This window comes from Rhinatrema bivittatum, chromosome 2 (assembly GCF_901001135.1).
Source record: "Rhinatrema bivittatum chromosome 2, aRhiBiv1.1, whole genome shotgun sequence".
In the NCBI taxonomy this organism is placed as follows: Eukaryota; Metazoa; Chordata; class Amphibia; order Gymnophiona; family Rhinatrematidae; genus Rhinatrema; species Rhinatrema bivittatum.
The window spans coordinates 624,249,575-624,271,699 of NC_042616.1; the positions used below are offsets into that span (position 1 = coordinate 624,249,575).

Here is a 22,125-nt window from a genome sequence, read left to right on the forward strand (position 1 = left end):
CAAAACGCTACGCGTGTCAGCAAAAATGGCTCGGCGTGTCACCTCTGACACGCGTGTCATAGGTTAGCCATCACTGTCCTAGGACAAGCAGGATGGTAGTCCTCACAGTGGGTGACATCATCAGTTGAAGCCCAACAAGGAAAACTTTTGTCAAAGTTTCTAGAAGCTTTGACTAGCACACTGAGCATGCCCAGCATGTCACTATCCACTCGTCTATATGAGGTCCCCCTTCAGTCTCTTTTTTTCTGCGGTGTAGTTGCCTCGCGGTTTTGGAGCTCAGCTTCACAAGTGATTTTTTTTCTGGTTATTTCTAACAATTTTCTCTCGTTTAAACGTCAGGTCCCCCTTCTCTGGATGGTGTACCTTCCTCAGCAAGGTAGGTTAAACTTTTCTACCTTCTCTTTGGTCAATTCCCAGCGTATTACTTCTCGGTGGCTCCCGGTCATTGACCGCTCACCAGCCTTTTCCTTCTCATGGCATCTTCTGGTTTTCATCGGTACCTCCAGTGCCCATGGACCATGTCCATCATAGATCCACATGAGCTCTGTATCCTCTGCCTGGGGGCGTTGCACAATGTGCGAGGGTGGCAGCTGTGTGACCAGATGACCCCCAAGGGCCGTCGTGCTCATATCAATAAAATGGAGAAACTGGTCCCAAAAAGTCTGCTCCAACCCCACGCCCATGATGGAGTCATTGGCACATGGGAGTTGAGGGTAACCGCTCAATTCGCTGTCCCTCTCTACACCCTTGGCGGCATTGTCCAGGAACCGAGGAGACGGTGACTGCTCTTCCATGGTGTTATCACTCTCAAGAACGTCAGGATCCTCAGCCTCCTCAGCACTGGGGAAAGACTGGGCCGAGCACTGTGGGCAATCCCGGAAGCCTTGACAGCGGTCACCATTGATGCATGGTGCCGGTTTCAGTGCGGCACCAGCGACTGCTGTGCTGGCACCAAAGTAACCCTGTGGTGAAGAGGCATCCTCCAACAGACCCGGGAGTCTCAAGCATTCCCCACTGATTCTGGTGCTGGGCACTGTGCCTCCTTGGAGCTCTGAGGAGGCTCCAATGACTCCTCATCCCCTTCCATCAGTCCTGTCCTCACCGGACTTCCAAGAGGAGTTGGATCGCAGGGTGCAGAGTGTGGTGCTCTAAGCTCTACGGAGCATTGAATTGTCCCCGCCACTGGCCCCTATATTGGAGCCAGAGCCTACACCATCTACCTTGGTGCCCCTGCTTGAGTGTTTGTATGACCTTCTTGGCACCCTTCCAACATAACGGTGTCCAAGGGGCCTTCGGTTCCCAACCGGCCACCGATGCTCTCCTCAGGAGCGATTCCTATCATTGGGTCCTCCGAGGAGGAAGATACACACCGACCACTGGTTCTGTCTGGTGCTGTGGTCCCAAGGTCTCAGTTCCCTGACCCCTTGCCTGGGCCTTCTGGCCTCTTGAGATCTCCGGTGCCCCTGCTGCTAACAGGGCCATCAATTCCCTCGGTACCTTCGGTGCCCAGACCTCACCCGGGGGGGGGACCTAAGTGAGGAGGAGGGTCAATATGATCCATGGGGAGATGACTCTTCAGACTCTTTGTCTGAGGTCTCTGATGACCCCCTCTCAGAACCTTCACTACCGGAGGAAAGACATCTGTCTCCCTGGAGGATCTCTCCTTTGCAGGGTTTATGAAGGCCATGGCGAAAGCCATTCCATTCCAGCTTCTAACTGAGCAGGATGCACGACATAAGATACTTAAATTTCTGCAGTTTGTTGATGCACCTAAGGAGATAGTGGCTGTTCCTATTCACAACATCTTCAAGGATCTTCTCCTTAGGATGTGAGAACACCTGATATAAATTTCTCCTGTAAACAGGAAGGCAGATTCCACTTAACTGGTGCAACAGGCCTTAGGTTTTGAGGAATGCCATCTTCCCCCACCAATCTGTTGGAGTGGAGTTCGTGTTCAAAAAGGCCAAGTGTTCCTGTACCCATTCCTCTGCCCCCCCCTCCTTCGGGGTGAGAACATTGGGAGCTGGGTGACTTAGGTAGAAAGGTCTTTCAGGGTGCTATGCTCATCACCTGTATCACCTTCTACCAGTTATACATCACCCAGTACAACTGGAACCTGTGGAAACAGGTCCAAGAGCTTGCAGAATGTCTGCCAGAGCAGCAGCAGGAGTCATTATCTGCTGTTGTACAACAGGGCCTGGAAGCCAGAAAACATGAGGTGAGAGCCACCTACAATGTCTTTGAAACAGCAGCCAAGGTAGCCGCCATGGGCATCGGTGCCCTCAGGATGACGGCTGAGGGGGGATATGTTAGAGGTCTTTAAGATCAAGAGAGGTCTTGATATCAAGGTCTTTAAGATCAATAGAGGTCTTGAATGAGTAGATGTGACTCGGTTATTTACACTTTCGAATAATAGAAGGACTAGGGTGCATTCCATGAAGTTAGCAAGTAGCACATTTAAGACTAATCGGAGAAAATTCTTTTTCACTCAAATCACAATAAAGCTCTGGAATTTGTTGCCAGACGATGTGGTTAGTGCAGTTAGTATAGCTGGGTTCAAAAAAGGTTTGGATAAGTTCTTCGAGGAGAAGTCCATTAACTGTTATTAACCAAGTTTACTTAGCGAATATCCACTGCTATTAATTGCATCAGTAGCATGGGATCTTCTTGGTGTTTGGGTAATTGCCAGGTTCTTGTGGCCTGGTTTGGCCTCTTTTGGAAACAGGATGCTGGGCTTGATGGACCCTTGGTCTGACCCAGCATGGCAATTTCTTATGTTCTTATGTTCTGACCTCCCTGTACAGGAGAGAATCTCTTTGTGGACAAGGTTAGGGATGCAGTAGCTCAATTGACGGATCACCATAAAATTCTTCAACAGCTATCTGCTAGTGCTTCTGACCCACCGTCCTCTGTCAGGAAGTCTTCCCAACCAAGTTCCAGGAAGTTCTTCTATCAGCAAAGGAAGTATTACCCCTCCACCCTGCCTCCTGGGCTTGCATGCCCCATGCTAGCTCCAGGGGTCGTTCCTGGCAATAGCAAACTCCTAGACCCCAGCTGGCCCCCCAACAGGCCCTGGCTATGGGGTTTTGACTGGAGGCGAGGGAGCATGACTCAATGTGTTGTACCCCTGGCAGTTGATTCTCCAGTGGGAGGCAGACTTCTTTTCTTTGCCCATTGCTGGTCAATCATCACTTCGGACCGATGGGTCCTCACCATAGTTCGTCAGGGGTATCGACTAAATTTCACAGAAATCCCAGAAGAATCTCCCCCATGTCCATCGTGGGATTTATTCACCCAGCAGGACATACTTCTGGCAGAGCTCTCTACTCTCCTAATGGTGAAAGCAATAGAATCAGTTCCCCATCATCAGCAGGTTCGAGGATTTTTGGAGCTTTGAGTAATTCCTTATGCTCTTTGGGCTTTCTGAGACTGCTTTTTCCATAAAGCAGTCCTGATTTGAATGGATGGTCAAGTTGCAATGTGGTACATCATTAAACATGGAGGCATGGGATTGTTTCTTCTCTGTCAAGAGGCAGTGCAGATCTGATCCTAGGCTCTGTCGCAAGGGGTGTCTCTGCGAGCAACGTACTTGCCCGTGACCCTGAATGTGCTAGGGGACCGTCTAAGCCATTCTTTTCAGGTGCATGAGTGGTCTGTGGACCCAAAGGTGGCAGCCCAGATTTCCATCAGTGAGGAACTCCAGATGTGGACCTTTTCGCCTCTCCGTACAACTGTAAGGTGAGCAATTTTTGCTCCCTATTCAGAACAGATGGCTGCCCACCCTCCAATGCCTTCATCCTTCATTGGGGTATGGGTCTCCTGTATGCATACTCTTCTAAAGCTCCAGCAGGAGCTTTAGAAGAGTATACAGAGTATTGTGTAAAGGCAAATATGTGCAAATGAGCTCATTTGCACATATTTGCCTTTACACAATAAATTTTTACAGATTGGACATCTAGGGCTCATTTGCACATATTTGCCTTTACACAATAAATTTTTACAGATTGGACATCTGGCTGCTTATTGTGTATTTCTGCTCTCACGGCTTTATTAAGCAGCCTTCCTTGCTGTTTTGTCAGTCTCTCACTTTATGCAGGGCCTGCTTTAGCTAAAGTCCCTTTTGAGGTTCCCCGAGGTGTCATGGGATCTCAACGTTGTGTTGGCGCAGCTCATGCAACCTCCTTTTGAGCCTATGTGCACCTATGAACTGAAATTCCTCACCTATTCCAGTGGTTACTGGTGGTGGTTACTTCAGTTCTTAGGGTAAGCAAGCTTCAGGCACTGGTTATGTACCCACCCTACATGAATTTCTTTCATGATTGTGTGGTCCTGCATACGCATCCAAAGTTCCTGTCAAAGGTTGTGACTGATTGTCACATTAATCAGTCCATTGTGTTGCCCAGTTTTTTCCTGAGGCCTCATTCCCACAAAGGGGAACGGGCTCTACATACTTTGGATTGCAAGAGGGCCCTGGCTTTCTATTTAGAGCACTCATCAGGCTATAGGCAGTCTGCTCAACTGCTCATATGTTTTGACAAGAACAGAATGGGGGTTGCAGTGGGCAAACGGACCTTATGCAACTGGCTAGCAGACTGCATCTCATTCTCTATACACAATTAGGTCTGCATCTAGATGGCAGAGTTAAAGCTCACTCTGTGAGGGCTATGGTGGCATTAGTGACCCACTTATGAGCGGTTCCCGTCGTCTAAATCTACTACTTGGACAAGGATGGTTGACAAGATGGTAGATTTGGCCATCTGTCCTACGCAATCTCCTCCGGACTTAAACCCAACTCTTACTACCAGAACCCCCTGGAAGATGAACCCAGGCTGTTTCCCCACTTCCAACAGTACCTCAGTTGTGTTTGTGCCCGTTGGCACCTTGTTCGGTACCTGTTGGTCCAGATTGTTGCCGGGAACAGCCTGGAGCTTTGTATTCGCTCATCTGTGAGGACTACCATCTTGCTTGTCCTAGAAGAAAGCCCAGTTGCTTACCTGTAACAAGTGTTCTCCTAGGACAACAGGAGGTTAGTCCTCAGGAAACCCACCCACCTCTCCACGGAGTTGGGTTGTCATACATTTTGTTGTTTTATGTTTTCGCTTGTACTTTTTCTCTATGTTACAAGACTGAAGGACCTCCATAGATGCATGGAAAGTGGCATGCGGGGCATGCTCAGTGTGCTAGTCAAAGCTTCTAGAAACTTTGACAATAGTTTTCCATGCCAGGATCCATCTGATGATGTCACCCATCTGTGAGGACTAACATCCCGCTGTCCTAGGAGAACACCTGTTACAGGTAAGCAACTGCACTTTACAGTAATTTATTTCTTTTATTTATTTACACAGGCTTATTATCTGCCACTTCTGACAGTTTGTTCAGTGTGGATTACAGAAAAATAACATTCATAAAACCAGCAATTAAAAATAAAAAAGAATCGAGTAAAATACACACATACACCAATTAGCATCATAACTAAGTTCCATATGCTTCATCATATAATACAACTGTTTTGGCAGCCATTAGGGGTGTGCATTCGTTTTGAACTTAAATGGAAAACGCAACTTATTATTATGTTTTTTAACTTAAAAAAATGATGAGGCGTAAATGATCGGATTTCCAACGTATTCAACATAGCTATGTTGAATACGTTGGAAATCGCGATTGTTGATCTAAATAAAAATTTAAACCCCTCACCCTCCTTAATCCCCCCCCCCCCAAGACTTACCAAAACTCCCCAAGCTGGCCAAAAGTTCCCGGACCCTCACGGAACTTTTGGGACGTCACGTGGGGAATCACGTTACGCCGCGTCACTCCGACGTGACGCTGACGTCACGTGCTCCTTGCAAAGGAGTTCAGGAATGGCGTCCTGACCCCGCTGGACCACCAGGGAGTTTTGGTAAGTCTTGGGGGGGGGGGGCGGGATTAAGGCGGGTGAGGGGTTTAAATTTTTATTTGCACATATGGACATAGACTCAACTTATGGAATTCTCCATATGTCCATATTGACCGCAAATGGGACCCCCTTTCGACTTATGGACTTATGAACTTAAACTTTTAGTCTGCACATCCCTAGCAGCCATGTCTGTTTTAGATATGTAATTACAGTAGTATTCCTAATATAACCCAAATAGCTGAGACAGAATGATGTACATGACCTATTCTGGACAACTACCAGATAGCCCAAAACAATTGTGCAACTGGGCAAACATGCAGAAACAGTGTCTTTATCCTTTTCTATGTCTCTCACTTTACATATAACCCAGTTCCTTCCCTAAGATAAGGGCGTTCCATATAGCAAGCATTTATATACAGGCTAGCATAAAAATCCATAAAACAAAGAAAAATTCCCTTTAGAACTGTATACTTCCACTCTGTAAGCCATCCACAAGCTACAACTTCCCCAGAATTCTTGGAGGATAATGCCCATTTGGTGTGGTAGCTCTTCGACTTACTGACATTTTTTGACCCTTGCTTCCATGGGTGCTCTGTATTTTTCTGGCAGTCTATTGTACCTTGCAGACTATGCCAGGCTCTCTAGGAGACTTTTATCCATATCCAAACCACACTCTCACAAAAGCATCAAAATATCTGAGTGAAGTGAAACAAAGGGTGAAGATATTTATTTCTATGCCTAACAAGAGGGTTTTCCAAACCTGTTCTATGGACCCCACAGTCAGTCAGGTTTTCAGAATATCCACCATGAAAATGCATGAGATGAATTTGAATATTCTGATGCCCCATTTCCTGAAAACCCAGCTGGCTGTGGAGTTGCCAGGACAGATTCAGGAGGCCTTGCTTTTCAATTTATAGCACTTTTTTAATGGGCACTCAGCTGAAATCCCAATAACATCAGGAAGGTATACAGAGGGCATGGATGAGAGTTATCAGGTTGCTTATTTAAATTTATCTTTGTTTTAATTTGTTTAAGGTGGAAATTACAAATGATGTACAGTCCATCTTGCTCATAATGGTGGCAGTAATGGTGGCCAAAATGATTGGAGACTTGTTTAACACATCTCTGTACCGCTCTCTACTAAAGCTGAAATGCATTCCTTACTTAGAATCAGAGCCACGTATTATCCATGGCAAGCAAATGTAAGTATATCACATTTATCAATGACTAAAATTCATTTTATTTTTCCCTACTTCTATATATGTAAAGGGGAATACAATGGTAAAAATGAAATGTTAATGGAAGACAGGTAACAAAATACAAAAAAAATATAATACAAAAGGCTTTAACTAAAGTAGCCAATTATCATTTCTTGATAACTGAAAGGAGGTCAACAATTCCCTGGTCTGTCTCAGTAATATAAAAGTAATCAGTGACCCTCTAACCAAACTGCAAAAAGTATACATTTTTATAATTGTAAAACAAGTAGTCAGAAATGAGTTTTAAAGAAAAATGATGACCTCCTTCCTTTCCATTTTAAGAAAGCAATTATAGTTATTTTTACAAAAGTCTTTCCTAAGAGTCAAAACTGTGCTATAGCTTTGTTAACTCAGCTTCAAGTACCAAGTATGCAATTAAGTGTGGTTAGACCTTGGTTCTGTTCCTGTGATTTAAAATGTAAGTTCAAATGCAAGTACTTTACCAGTCTGTTATTGGCCACATTCAGATGTCATTGACTGAAATTAAAGGATGGAAAGACTTGTGAATGTAAAGAAAATTCAATTTTTTTTTAAATTGGTCCCCTGTATTCTCAAATTTTCCACAGTAAATGCTCTGTCAAAAATTTTGCAAAGGAGAAAAGTCTAGTTTTTGTTGCTTGTACTTACAAAGTTAAGGGATTTTTGGCACACTCTCTGCAATAGTGCTTAAGCAAGTAGATATTGTTTTAATAGCGTATTATTTATCCAAAGATTGAATAACTAGAAATTCCAATTATCCATAAAATAAAAATCCATAAAATAAAAATCCCATCCAGACCATGTATACTTCATGGTCTGGATGGGAACCATGATCCATAAAAACTTCCATTATCCAAAAGTTGGTTTCGTTTCTTGTGATGTATTATCCAGAAAAGCTCTCAATGTCCAAAATTCTTTTATCAGAAAACTCCCATTATTTGCAACTTCCATTATCCAGAAAAGTCCATTACCTAGAATGGTCTGAGTCCTAACCATTCCATATAAATGATGCTCTATAGTATCGTAATTTCCTATGCAGAAAATCTCAATGCCTGGATTGGAAACAATGTTAATGACTGCAAGAGATGGCCATTCATTCATCTGACAGTTAATTCCCTGCTTGATGGGATTTTTTGAAAATAAAGCTGCTGACATGAACATTTTGAGCACTTAAGTCAATGAAATAGGGCATTTCTTATATTGAAACAATAAGATTGTGTGGCATAAAATGTAGCCTTCTATGTGATGTATTTATTTATTTGTTAATTTATTTAAAATATTTATAGACTTCATAATCCAAGTTCTAAGCAACTTACAATAGAAAATACATAATTACAATAAAAGCGAAGCAAAATACAATAACAGACCTACTAAGATTAATGCTCAGTTTACAGCATAAAATAGGAAATCATCCTTCAATATTAAGTTGCCATGCTAAATGAACTAAAAATGTATTTTCCTAGCATGTAGACAGATGGGCTCAGGACCAATGGGTCATGCTCGCCTGCCAAAAGATGGAGACAGAGCAAGCTGACGTTACAGTATATAACACCTGCAGTGACCCCAGCCTGCCAGTATTCACGGTCTCCAGCAGGTGGTGGACATGCATCTCCCTATGGGGACTGTTTTGTGTTTTTTTGGAAAGAAAAAGTTGAAATTTGATTTAAGGAAAAGAAAGCCACACTCTCCTGTGCTGATACCAAAGGTCTTTCCCCCAGTTGAGAATTCCTGAGGTGATTTCCATGGTCCCTCAGAGGTGTGTCTTGGTCCGCGGCTGGGTTTCCCAGCTTGGACTTGGCTGCTTGTTCAGCTGAAAGGCAGCAGGTGCAGGAGGCTGAGTGCGGTGGTGACAGCAGATGCCCTTCCCCACTGCAGCCGGAGACTGTTTCTGTACTCAGCTGGTAAGCGCTGAGATCAGGTAAGATTTCAAAAAAAAAAAAAGAAACGGAAGTTTTACCTTCAAAAACAGAGACAGAGGGTTTTTAGGAAGTCCTCTGGTCCATGCTCGGCGCGTCGTCCCGACGTTCATTCACGCTCATGTTTGGGTTAGGGAACTGGGCAGCCTGATGGGTTGAGCAGCCCCCGGTGGGCTAGGCCCTGCAGTTAGGCTTTTTACTTGCAAGCAGTGTGGTAGGCTGCTATGGCGTTTTCACATGCTCCTGTTCATGCTTTGCTGCTCTTTACAGGTCATCAGTGTATACAGTGCATCCGCTCTGTGCATGCGTTGTGCACTCAGTTTTGAGCGTGCCTTTTGTGCCCACAACTTTTAAACTGTTTTAAGCATTTTAGCTTTGCGCACACGTTGTGCATTTGCCTTGCTGCACTTACTTCTCTGGCACTTAATTTTTGTGCACATACATTTTTTGTGCATGAGCCATTCAGATGCACGTTTACCGCCATGATGGTGCCAGTAAACAAGAAGCCTAAGCACCTTTCTCTTTGTGTGGCCTGTCATATTAGAGCTTCTCAGCTTGACCTGTCTTTTAACGTGTCAGTGCTGTTCAAACACTCAGGGTGAGTTGTCTTCCTCAGATTTTGCTAAGCCTGGCTTCTCCCATTCTGATGATGGGTTGGTTATAGCTTTGGCTGGAGGGATGCCAAACCTTGGTTTTCCCTTGACTGGCTCTTCCACAGGAGAGGGCAGTTCTGTGGGATCTGCTCCAGCTCCTTCTGGGCTTGGTGTAGATCCGGCTACTTTTTCTTGGGTGGAATATTTTCAAGGCTTACAAGCTTTTCTTCAGGCATAGTCCTCCGCTTCACCCAATCTTGTCAGGTCAGACCCTCAGCCGGCAGTTCCTCACTCTTCCAGTCCTATGCCAAAGCACAGGAGCTCGCCTCAGCTCCCTGAAGATAATCCCGAAAGGCATTGATGATGATGCAGATCCTGATTCCCTGGAAGCTGGGGAAATTACTCCGGGACTGGAACTGTATCAAACCATGTTGCAGTTCTTTCCAAGATGAACTGCCAGCCCTGATTTCCAGACTTTAAAACAGCTGGGTGCTCCTGGTTCGGAGGCCATGTCAGAGCTGAAGAAGAATCCCATTTTGGTTTCCTTACGTAAAGCCTCTTGTTTTTTTTCCCTGTGATGGATGCCATTCAGGAATTGATTGATCTTGAATAGGACGTCCCAGAGGAAAATTTTAAAGGGGGTCAGATATTGGAAGGCCTGTACCCCCCTGGATCTGGCTATGATAGAGCGTTTGCTTTTTCCCAAAGTAGATGCACTGGTATGTGCCGTCTCTAAGCTGATGACTATCTCCTTGAAGGGAGGAGCAGCCTTGAAGGATATGCATCATCACTGCCTTTGATCGCTTCCTGTTCACCCTTGTGGCATGATCTTGTCTGCTTCTCTCTCAGGAGGTTGATGATTCTGGAGGGAATTCCAGAGCGGTTTAGGAGCCCGTTGCCACCTTTTTAGCAAATGCAGGCTGTGATTTGGTCCGTACCTTCACCAGAGGAATGGCTTCGGTAATAGCGGCTAGGTGTCAACTCTGGCTGTACAATTGGTCAGCTGACACAGCCTCCAACGCTAATCCTACCAAGATGCTTTTTAAAGGCTCGCTCTTGAATTGGAGTGAGTTGGAGAAACTGGCCAGTAAGTGGGGCGAATCTCCAGTTCCTTGGTTGCCAGAGGATAAGAAGCAATTGCAACACCCCTTTGGCATGAGGGTTGTCTCCGGGGTTCCAAGCGGTTTTGTCCTACAGATGACTTGGCCTTTTGGTAGATATCAGTCCTTTCTTTCCAGACTGCTCAAGAGAGGAGCAGGCTCGGGTGGCAGATGTTCCCGAGCTTCCCAAGAAGGTTTGCTGACCAATCTTCGGGAACAAGAGATAGGGGGTGCCTCTCTCTCTTTTATCAGAGGTGGGTCGAAATCACATTGGACCAGTGGGTCCTGGAGGTGATACGAGAAGGATATGTGCTGGAATTTCACAGTATTCCTTGGGACGTGTTCATGGTTTCCCCTTGCTACTCCCCGCAGAAGAAGCAGGCCATGGAGTTTATGCTTCAAAGGCTCCTCAGGATGAGGGCTGTGGTTCCAGTGCCCATGTCTCAAGAAAGTATGGGGCGATATTCCATTTATTTTGTTCTACCCAAGAAGGAGGGTTCCTTTCATCTCATTCTAGATCTCAAAAGGGTCAACCGCCATTTGAATGTGACTCATTTTCGCATGGAAACCTTACGCTGTTTGATAATAGCAGTGCAGTCAGGAGGAATTTCTGACCTCTCTGGATCTGTACAAGGCCTACATTCATATTCCCATCCATTTTGGAACACCAACATTTTCTACATTTTGTGCTGTTGGGCACCATTATCAGTTTTGGGCACTGCCCTTTGGTCTAGCCACTGCCCCCTGAACGTTTTTCAGGTTTATGGTGGTGGTAGCGGCAGCCTTGAAGAGAGAAGGGATCCTGGTGCACATACTTGGACAACTGGCTGATTCGAGCCAAGTTTCAGGAACAGAGCTGCCTGGTGATACACAAGGTGATTTCTTTGTTGCGGGAGCTCGGTAGGGTGGTGAAACTGGCCAGGAGCAGTATTCAGCCATCCCAGTTGTTGGAGTATCTGGGGTTTTGGTTCGACATGGGGCAAGACAAACTTTTCCTGCCAGAAGTTTGGATTCATAAATTGGTGTCTCAAGTATGTCAGTTGATGAACACTATACATCCGATGGTTTGGTCCTATCTACAGGTGCTTGGCTTAATGGCAGCAACCCTGGAAATGGTGACATGGGTGAGGGAGCATATGCATCCTCTTCAGCACTCTCTGTTGTTGGAACCCGCAGTTTCAGGGCTATTTGATTTGGCTCCACTTGCCGATGGAAATCTGCTCTCACCTCCAGTGGTGGTTGCAGGAGGCTCATCTGAGAAAGGGAGTCTCCTTGTCTTCACCAACCTGGTTGGTACTCATGACAGATGTGAGTCTCCAGGGTTGGGGAGCTCACTATCAGCAGCTGATGGCCCAAGGGCTTTGGAATGCTGAAGAGTCCCACTAGAGCAGCAATCGCCTTGTAGCCTGGGCAGTCCAGTTGCCATGCTTGTAGTTCAGACACAGGCTGCAGGGTCAAGCAGTCTGCATGATGTCGGACAACGTGATGATGGTGGCATATATCAATCGCCAGGGAGAAACCAAGAGTCAGCAAGTTTTACAGGAAATAGACCAGTGTATGGAATGGGTGGAAGGACATTTACAGATGATCTCAGCCTCTCACATTGCAGGAAAAGACAACGTAAGAGCAGACTTTTTCATCAGGGAGAACCTGGACTCAGGAGAATGGGTGTTGTCAGATGAGGCATTTCAGATGATTGTGGATCGCTGGGGCCTTCCATTCCTAGACCTGCTGGCGACTTCTCGTAATGTGAAAGTTCCTCATTTCTACATTTGAATGAGAGATCAGTGGTCCCTGGGCATAGATGCTCTCGTGCAGGTCTGGCTGGAATACAAGATTGCTTTATGCCTTTCTTCAGTGGCCATTGCTGGGCAGGATAATTCGCAAAATCAAAGGCCACAGGGGCTAGTACTCCTGGTGGCATCGGACTGGCCCAGGCGTCCGTGGTATGCTGATTTGCAAAGACTCCTGGTAGAGACCTCTCTTTGTTTTCCACCACATGTAGATCTGTTGCGGCAGAGTCTGGTAGAGATGTGAATCGGAACCGGAATCGGTTCCAATTCCGAGTTCGGGAACTATCGGGAAATTTTTTTCGTGCGGTCCGATCGTTTTTTTTTTTTATTGGCTGCGCCCTGGTCGTTAAACAAAAAACCCACCCCGACCCTTTAAAACACATCCTTTAGCTTCCCCCACTCTCCTGATCCCCCCAAAACTTTTTAAAAGTACCTGGTGATCTAGTGGGGGCCTCGGGAGCGATCTCCCGCTCTCGGGCTGTCGGCTGCCACTAATCAAAATGGCGCTGTTGGCCCTTTGCCCTTACCATGTGACAGGGTATCTGTGCCATTGGCTGGCCCCTGTCACATGGTAGGAGAACTGGATGGCCCGCACCATTTTTAAAGAGCAGGTCTTGCCCATTTCAGAGGCCCGGTGAATGGTGGGAATGAAGCATCTTAGGCCTCCCTTGATGTTTATTTATTTGTTTATTTATTTAGAAACATTTTTATACCATCTTTTCACAAACAAAAAGTTGACCAAAACAGTTTACGATTATTCAAAGAGATAAAAATAAAAATCGCAGATAAAAACAAGTAAATAGCATTAGTAAATAACAATAAAACATCAAATTAAGAAAAAACTCTAAAAACAAAAGATAGCAAAGTAAGGAAAAAAATTACAAAATATACATTAAACCCTAATTCTAATAAACATCTCCTTAAATTATTAGTATTAACTAAACTAAGTTTTTACGATAAACAAGGTAAAGTCAGGGAAACCTTAAAGAAAGAGTTACACCATGTTTCATCTAAAAAATACCAAGTCATGAGTATAAGTAGCTGGAGAAAACAGTATATAACAACTCAGGGAGGATTTTGTGAATCTTTTTCTAGTTCCGCAAATGCCTCTCTGAATAGATAAGTTTTAACTGATTTCTTAAATTCTTTGTGATTAACAATTTGTCTCATAGTATTTGGAAGTGAGTTCCAAAGTAGAGGGCCTGCTACTGAAAAAGCTCTTTCTCTAGTTATATTCAATCTAGCGAGCCTAATCGTAGGGACATCCAGTAAATTTTTGTTCGCAGATCTGAGGCTTCTCGTTGGTTTATAAAGCCGCAGTGTAGTATATAGCCAAGTTGAGTCAGGGTCATGAATTAATGAATGTATAATAGATAACACTTTATATTTGTCTCGAAATTTAATTGGGAGTCAATGTATTTTGGATAAAATAGGCGAAATGTGATGTCGCATTGGTGTTCCAGTTAATAAACGAGCTGCAGCATTTTGAATCTGCTGCAGGGGTTTTAAAGTAGAGTCATGCAGACCCAAAAACAGACCATTACAATAATCTAAGCCGGAAAAAATGAGAGATTGAAGAACAGTTTGAAAATCAGCTTTGAATAGTAAAGGTTTTAATCTTTTTAGCGTATGTAATTTAAAGAAAGAATTTTTTACTAAATTTGCAACATGATTTGTTAGAGATAAATTGGTGTTACTGGTTCCCTTGTGGAGTCTTAACTTGGTGCTAGATTTTTTGGTGGACCCTACGTTCTGACTGCTGCATAGCCTTTCCTTGTGGTTGTTGACCTTGAAGACCATGTTCCTTGTGGCTATATGTTCTGCATGTTGCATTTCTGAGCTGTAGGCCTTGCCTTGCTGGTAGCCATTCCTTCGGGTGACTCCAGGGGCATTACAGGTGCATTTTTTTCCATCCTTTTTACCTAAAGTGGTGTCGGAAGTTCATTTGAATCAGTGCATCTCCTTGCTGTCCCTGGATAAGGTCAGAGATGTGGAGGAGTCTTGCCTCCTGCGCCCCTTGGATGTCAAGAGACTTGTCGTGCAGTATCTGGAGGTTTCTGAACCTTTCCAGAAGATGTTTGTCCTCCATGGCGGAAGTAAGCAGGGCGCTCCAGCTTCATGGGCTACAATAGCTTGCTGGATTAAGGAGGTAGTCATAGCCGAGTATGTGGATGCTGAGAAGCCATTGCCTACTCAGGTTCAGGGTCATTCCTCTAGAGCTCAGGCAATGTCATGGGCGAAGGTTAGTTTGTTGACTCCCATTGATAACTGCCGAGTTGCAAAGTGGTCCTCCTTACACACTTTTTCCAGGTTCTATCGCCTGGATGTGCAGGTCCGAGCGGATGCAATTATTGCATATGCAGTGTTGAGTGGACCATGGGCAGCCTCCCACCCTGCTAGGGAGTAGCTTTGGTACATCCCACTGGTCCTGAATAGGGATGTGAATCGTGTGCCCGATCGTTTTAACGATCAGGTTCAGCTGGGGGGGGGGGGGGGGGAATCTGATCGGTAGAGATGTGAATTGGGATCGGTTCTGATTCCAATTCACATTACTAATTTTTTTTAGTGAGGCCCGCGCCGATAAAAAAAAACCCACCCCGACCCTTTAAAATTACCCCCTTAGCCTCCCCCACTCTCCCAACCCCCCCAAAAACTTTTTACACATACCTGGTGGTCCAGGGGGGCTGCGGGGAGTGATCTCCTGTTCCCAGGCCATCAGCTGCGCTAAAAAAAAAAATGGCGCCGATGGCCCTTTGCCCTTACCATGTGACAGGGTATCCGTGCCATTGGCCGGCCCCTGTCACATGGTAGGAGCACTGGATGGCCGGCACCATTTTTTAAGATGGCGTCGGCCATCCAGTGCTCCTACCATGTGACAGGGACCGGCCAATGGCACGGATACCCTGTCACATGGTAAGGGCAATGGGCCATTGGCACCATCTTTATGAATGGCAGCCGATGGCCCGAGAGCGGGAGATTGCTCCCCGCGCCCCCCCCCCCCGGACCACCAGGTAATTTTAAAAGGTTTGGGGGGGGGGTCGGGAGGGTGGGGGAGGCTAAGGGGGTCGATTTAAAGGGTCGGGTGGGTTTTTTTTTATTGGGCCATCGGCGCCATTTATATTAGTGGCAGCCAAAATGGCGCCGATGGCCCGAGAGCGGGAGATCGCGCCGGGCCCCCCCCCCTACTGGACCACCAGGTAATTTAACATTTTGGGGGGGGGGTTCGGGAGGGTGGGGGAGGGTAAGGGATTGGTTTTAAAGGGTTGGGGTGGGTTTAGGGGTTGTTTTGGTGTGCTGGTTTTCCCGCCCTCCCTCCAAATAATTCCCGTGCCCAATTTAATGATTTTTGACGATAAATCGGGGGAATTTGTATTGTATCGCGCACTCTAACGATTTTTGATGATTTAAAAAATATCGACAATTTTTTAAAATCGTCAAAAAACGATTCACATCCCTAGTCCTGAGTCCATATGTCTACACACTAGGAAATGGAGAAATTACTTGCCTGATAATTTTGTTTTCCTTAGTGTAGACAGATGGATTCAGCTTCCTGCCCTCATCTGCTGCATGAGTGTGTCAATAGTCCTCCTGTGGGGCTCAGGATCCCAAGGGATTACTGGTAAGTTTTTATCCATGCCTAGATTGGGGTACCTAGATTCTTAAGTGAGTTCAGTATTTCTTGTTGGTTGAATGCAGTTATGGTTGCCTGTTTTTAATCAAGTTTTTTGCTAGTCTGTCCACAGTTGCTTTTGAAGAGAATACTGGCAGGCTGGGGTCACTACAGGTCAGCTTGCTCCATCTCCATCTGCTGGCAGGGGAGCATAACCCACTGTTCCTGAGCCATCTGTCTACGTTAAGGAAAACTAAATTATTAGGTAAGTAATTTCTCCAGTACTGTGAGGTTCATGATGATATACCAATCTGAATGTTAGCTGCAAGCAGTAGATCTATTATGATGTAAAAGCTTCTTTAAGAAAGTTTTCAGGTGTTTTTAGTATGTATTGATGCCTGGCTGCTTCTGAAGCTCTTCATGCAAAGAGTTGCATAGTAGGGGGCTGTTGCAAATGTCTCCTCATGGAACTCCGCAAGTCAAACTGACAGGAGGCAGTGATCATCAGCAGACCTTAGATCCCTAGTTGGCAATTCTTAGAAGGTAGCTAATACTTAAAGGTGTGTTATTGCTTAAGCCTTATGTATTAGAGTCAAAATCTAAAACTTTATTCTCCACTGGACCAGGAACCACTGAAAGGTCTGCAGAACAGATGTAATATGGCTGGTGCAAGCAGTACCAGTGAGTACTCACGCAGCTGAGTTTTAAAATATTTGCAAAGCAGAGTCAGGAAGTCCACAATAAACAAACTTAGAATAATTAAGTTTTGTTAAAACAAGTGATTGCAATGCTGTATGAAAATCAGCAGATTTTAAGTAGGGTTTGAGTTTACATAGAAGATGAAGTTTGAAGAAGAAACCTCTTATAGCAGATTTAATTTGAGCACAAAAGGAAAGACTCCCAGTTTTCTTATCTGGTTGACAACAAGAATGATGCAATCAGCAAACTGAAAACTGGAAGGAATGTTAGTCAAAATCTGCTCAATATGATGTTAGCCAGCACTTGGTGGGATTCATGTAGATGGCAGCAGTGGTTGAAGCATTTGATTTTGAGGATGTAATAGAAAAGAAAAAATGAATATTATCAGCATATAGCCTATAGTATAAACCTAAGCCTGACAGAAGTTTACATATAGAGATGAGATAAACATTGAATATGGTAGCTGAAAGTATGGAGCCTTGCAGCACACCTGTGATATGACAAATCAGAGAGGAATCAGTTCAGCATTGTGCCTGAGATGCCTAGTTGGGACAATTGGGACAGCAAAATATGATTTAGAGCAGTGGTTCCCAACCCTGACCTGGGGAATTCCCAGCCAGTCAGGTTTTCAGGATATCCACAATGAATAGGCATAAGAGAAAATTTGCATGCACTGCCTCCATAACATGCAAATTTTCTCTCTTGAATATTCATTGTGGATATCCTGAAAACCCAACTGTCTGGGGGATCCCCAGGACAGGGTTGGGAACCACTGATTTAGAGTGTCAAAGGCCACAAAGATATCAAGCAGCCCCACCAGAATCAAAACCTCGCCAAATAGTATCAAGGTTGGACATAATCAAAAATTCAGTACTGTGTTTGGCCTGAAAGTCAGGTTAAATTGATTCTATCTAGACACTGAATCAACAGACAACAGAAAATATTGCCAGAATCAATTGAACATTTGGTATTATGGTTTGCAGTTTTTTTAAAGGAATTGGGAAATGTGCCTGGATGCAGCTGATTCAGTAAACCCATATGACTAGTCAATATATGAGGGTTCAATTCATCCTGATTGTTTGGTGCTTCCACTTGGCGATTCACAGAGGAATATCTGTTTTTTTCTGAATAGCAAGTTTCATGAAAAGGTATATAAAACAGTTTATTTGGGAATATTCAGTTTATTTGTGCAGGCAAATGTCTCCCATATTTAGCATGGCTGAAAAAAAGATTTTGGATCATGCAGGAGGAGGAAAAACCATAGACACTCCGTTAGTACTTTTCAGTCTGCCCCTGACCAGGTCTACCATGGGTTAGTCACCCATATGGTATTAAAGTTGCATTTAGTCATCTCTCAAAGCTGTCCATGCTGAATATTAGGGATGTGAATCGTGTCCTCGATCGTCTTAACGATCGATTTCGGCTGGGAGGGGGAGGGAATCGTATTGTTGCCGTTTGGGGGGGTAAAATATCGTGAAAAATCTAAAAATCTAAAAATCGCAAAACCGGCACATTAAAACCCCCTAAAACCCACCCCCGACCCTTTAAATGAAATCCCCCACCCTCCCGAACCCCCCCCAAATGACTTAAATAACCTGCGGGTCCAGCGGCGGTCCGGAACGGCAGCGGTCCGGAACGGGCTCCTGCTCCTGAATCTTGTTGTCTTCAGCCGGCGCCATTTTCCAAAATGGCGCCGAAAAATGGTGGCGGCCATAGACGAACACGATTGGACGGCAGGAGGTCCTTCCGGACCCCCGCTGGACTTTTGGCAAGTCTCGTGGGGGTCAGGAGGCCCCCCCACAAGCTGGCCAAAATTTCCTGGAGGTCCAGCGGGGGTCAGGGAGCGATTTCCCGCCGCGAATCGTTTTCGTACGGAAAATGGCGCCGGCAGGAGATCGACTGCAGGAGGTCGTTCAGCGAGGGTTCCGGCGCCTCGCTGAACGACCTCCTGCAGTCGATCTCCTGCCGGCGCCATTTTCCGTACGAAAACGATTCGCGGCGGGAAATCGCTCCCTGACCCCCGCTGGACCTCCAGGAACTTTTGGCCAGCTTGTGGGGGGCCTCCTGACCCCCACGAGACTTGCCAAAAGTCCAGCGGGGGTCCGGAAGGACCTCCTGCCGTCCAATCGTGTTCGTCTATGGCCGCCGCCATTTTTCGGCGCCATTTTGGAAAATGGCGCCGGCTGAAGACAACAAGATTCAGGAGCAGGAGCCCGTTCCGGACCGCTGCCGTTCCGGACCGCCGCTGGACCCGCAGGTTATTTAAGTCATTTGGGGGGGGTTCGGGAGGGTGGGGGATTTAATTTAAAGGGTCGGGGGTGGGTTTTAGGGGGTTTTAGTGTGCCGGCTCACGATTCTAACGATTTATAACGATAAATCGTTAGAATCTCTATTGTATTGTGTTCCATAACGGTTTAAGACGATATTAAAATTATCGGACGATAATTTTAATCGTCCTAAAACGATTCACATCCCTACTGAATATGTTTGTTCCTGTCCAGCACAAGAGCCTTGATATTTGCTACCTATTTCGTCTTGTATGGGAGGAAAAATGTGAACTTTATTTTCTTTTTCTCGTACAAAAATAATGGGAGTCATGCTGTTCCATTTTATTCTGTATGCACAGCTTATAGTTTGTATATGTTTGTGTTATATTGCCACCCTGTGACCTGTGGTTGTATTTACTAACTCAGTTAGCTGTAACATTTGAGAGAATCTATAGAATTATACTTGATTCCATTTCATCTTACAGTAAGTTCTATGTTTATTCAATTAATAAATGTTTGGAAGTTAAGAAACAGGTCAGTTGAATCAGAGTTTTTGGTCTACCAAAATAATGGAGAGATGAAGTGAAGACAGAATACACATTTCTGTTTAATTTTTCCTAGTCCATTGGAATGGACTAGGAAAAAAAGAGTGTCAGGTTTGAGATGTTAAAAGGTCTTGTTTTGGTAGTACTGTTTTATCTGTTTGATATCAGGGTACTCCTCTTTTTAAGTGAAGCTTGCTAGACCCTACCTGTTATATAGATGCATGCCAACACATTCACTAACCATATATGTCTCTCACTATCGATACTCACATTATTCACAATCATCCATATTCTTGGGATGCATACTCATCCTGGAGTCATACACATCAATCATGCTCACACATTATTATTAAATCTATCAGAAAAACACAGGGCACCAAAGCTGCATAAAGTAAAAATAAATTCTTGAAAATTAGAATGTATACAAAAATGTAGGTTGTTAACTTATCCTTTTTTCTGGGAGAAAGAAGAGATGCTAGGTTGTTGGCATATCTGTTGTGCGAACCGGCCGCGTCCGCTCTACGGCCGGCCCTGCTCACCTCGCTCTCCTGTCCTCAAGCTCGGGCTCTCCTCCTCCGCAGCCACAGCCAGTTCGCGGTGTCCCTGGCTCCCCAGCTCACAGTATCCCATGCAGGCCTGACAGCGGAGCTCCCTTTGGGGCTCCGCATCGTCGTCATCCTCGGCCCCACCCCTAGGCACACAAGCGGCCGACCTGCAGCCCTTTATAGGGCCAACGGCGGGAAAACCCGCAGGGGCACCTCCTGATGACATCACCTCGGCCGGATATTTAAGGCGAGGCACTGCTTCCTGTTCCTCACCTTGGCAATCAGGTCATACACTCTGTTGTCTCTAGATTGTCTGTTCCAGTGTCTCCTGTTCCAGTGTCTCCTGTTCCAGTGTCTCCTGTTCCTTTGTCTCTCCATTCCTGGTAGTACCCTTCGGACTGATCTCATGGTACTGACATTTTCTTGCTCCTGACCTCATCTGAATGCTGCCCGGAACTTGACCTCTGCCTGTCCACAGACCACGTCTGACCGCTGCCTGGAACTTGACCTCTGCCTATCTACTGACTACGTCTGATCGCTGCCTGGAACTTGACCTCTGCCTGTTTACCGACCACATCTGACCACTGCCTGGAACTTGACCTTTGCCAGATCTGACTACTCCCAGATTGACTACAGGTACTAACCACTGCTTCGGCTGACCATTTGTTGCGCCTGTTGGTCGCAGACAGCTGCACCCTCTATTGCTCACCTTTTTTCTGTCTGATTCAGTTCCTTTCGGGAAGATGGCTGCCTCTGCTTCTCCAAGCCAACCTCTTCGGCGTCCCTGGTCCGGCATGGGCGATTGCATTCGCCATCTTTCTCCCGGAGTCACCTAGAGCACGTGCATGCGCTCAGCCCTGTACTTTATGTGCGTCATGGTGGGAACCTTGGGGGCGTCCTCACCGCAAGACATCACAAACTCTGGTATTTAATCTCCATTCACGATTCCAAATACGAGTTAGCAAGGAATCCTCCATGTTAATCTCTCTACGGTACCAGAAGCTCCCGCTCTGTGTACCGTCGCTCCAGGACGACTTAGGTACCCGCTCCATGGGGACCTGGCCTCGCTCCTCTACACCTTTCGGGGTTATCTTCTACCAACAAGGACGCCTAAGGTACCCACTCCTTGGGGGCCTTGCTTCGCTCCTATCTACCCTCTGGGGTTGCCTATCACCTACAAGGACGCCTAAGGTACCCGGTCCTGGGGGACCTTATTTTGTCCTGGACCTCCGCTCCTCGGGGGTTCTCTTCTACTACAACTACCAGCATCAGAGTGAGTACTACCACTCCAGTTCTGTCTCTGCATTGTCTCACCTCTCTCTCCATAGATCCTCTGCCTACCCCACATCGCGGACCACTACCGGACCCATCTCCTTCTTGGGACCTGGTGAGATTGTGAAGCTGCCTTCTCCATGCTGCAGCCCTCAGACGGAACATTGCCATCAGACACCTCTTCTGCTGACTGGGATCATTACCCATTCCTCGGGTTACCATCTATGTTGCAGTGTAATAAAAACTAACTTCTCTGTGTCCATCTCTGCTCAGGATCTAGCCTATCTCTGCAAGTCCCCGCAGGGCTCTGCCCTGTGGGAGGCCATCTCTTGCAGTGACCAAGGGCCCACGCTTCAATGTCCAAAGTACAACAGATTGCTAATTCCATGGACCCAGCTCAGCTCGCAGCCTTGCAGGCCATTCCTGGCCTGGCCCAGCGGATTACAGAGCAACAGAAATCTCTGGAGACACTAGCCACCACTTTCAACCAGTTAAACGCCCGACTGAATACACTGACAGTTCCAGAGAAAGATTCTTCTCCTCAAGTGGTTGCAGTCCTCACCACTGTACCGCTTCCAGCTCCTACACACTTCTCTGGTGATGCCCAGATGTGCAGGAGTTTTATTAATCAGTGCTGTATGCACTTCTCATTGC

The 22,125-nt window shown here is 45.8% G+C and overlaps 1 protein-coding gene across 1 annotated transcript in view; it reads left to right on the forward strand.

The window, feature by feature from the left end:
- LOC115083383 (chloride channel protein D-like) overlaps window positions 1-22,125 on the forward strand; it is a 472,614-nt gene that overhangs the window by 201,979 nt on the left and 248,510 nt on the right. Inside the window, exon 12 of the mRNA XM_029587184.1 lies at window positions 6,929-7,095. Coding sequence (XP_029443044.1) covers window positions 6,929-7,095 — 167 coding nt within the window. The remainder of the gene's footprint in view (window positions 1-6,928; window positions 7,096-22,125) is intronic.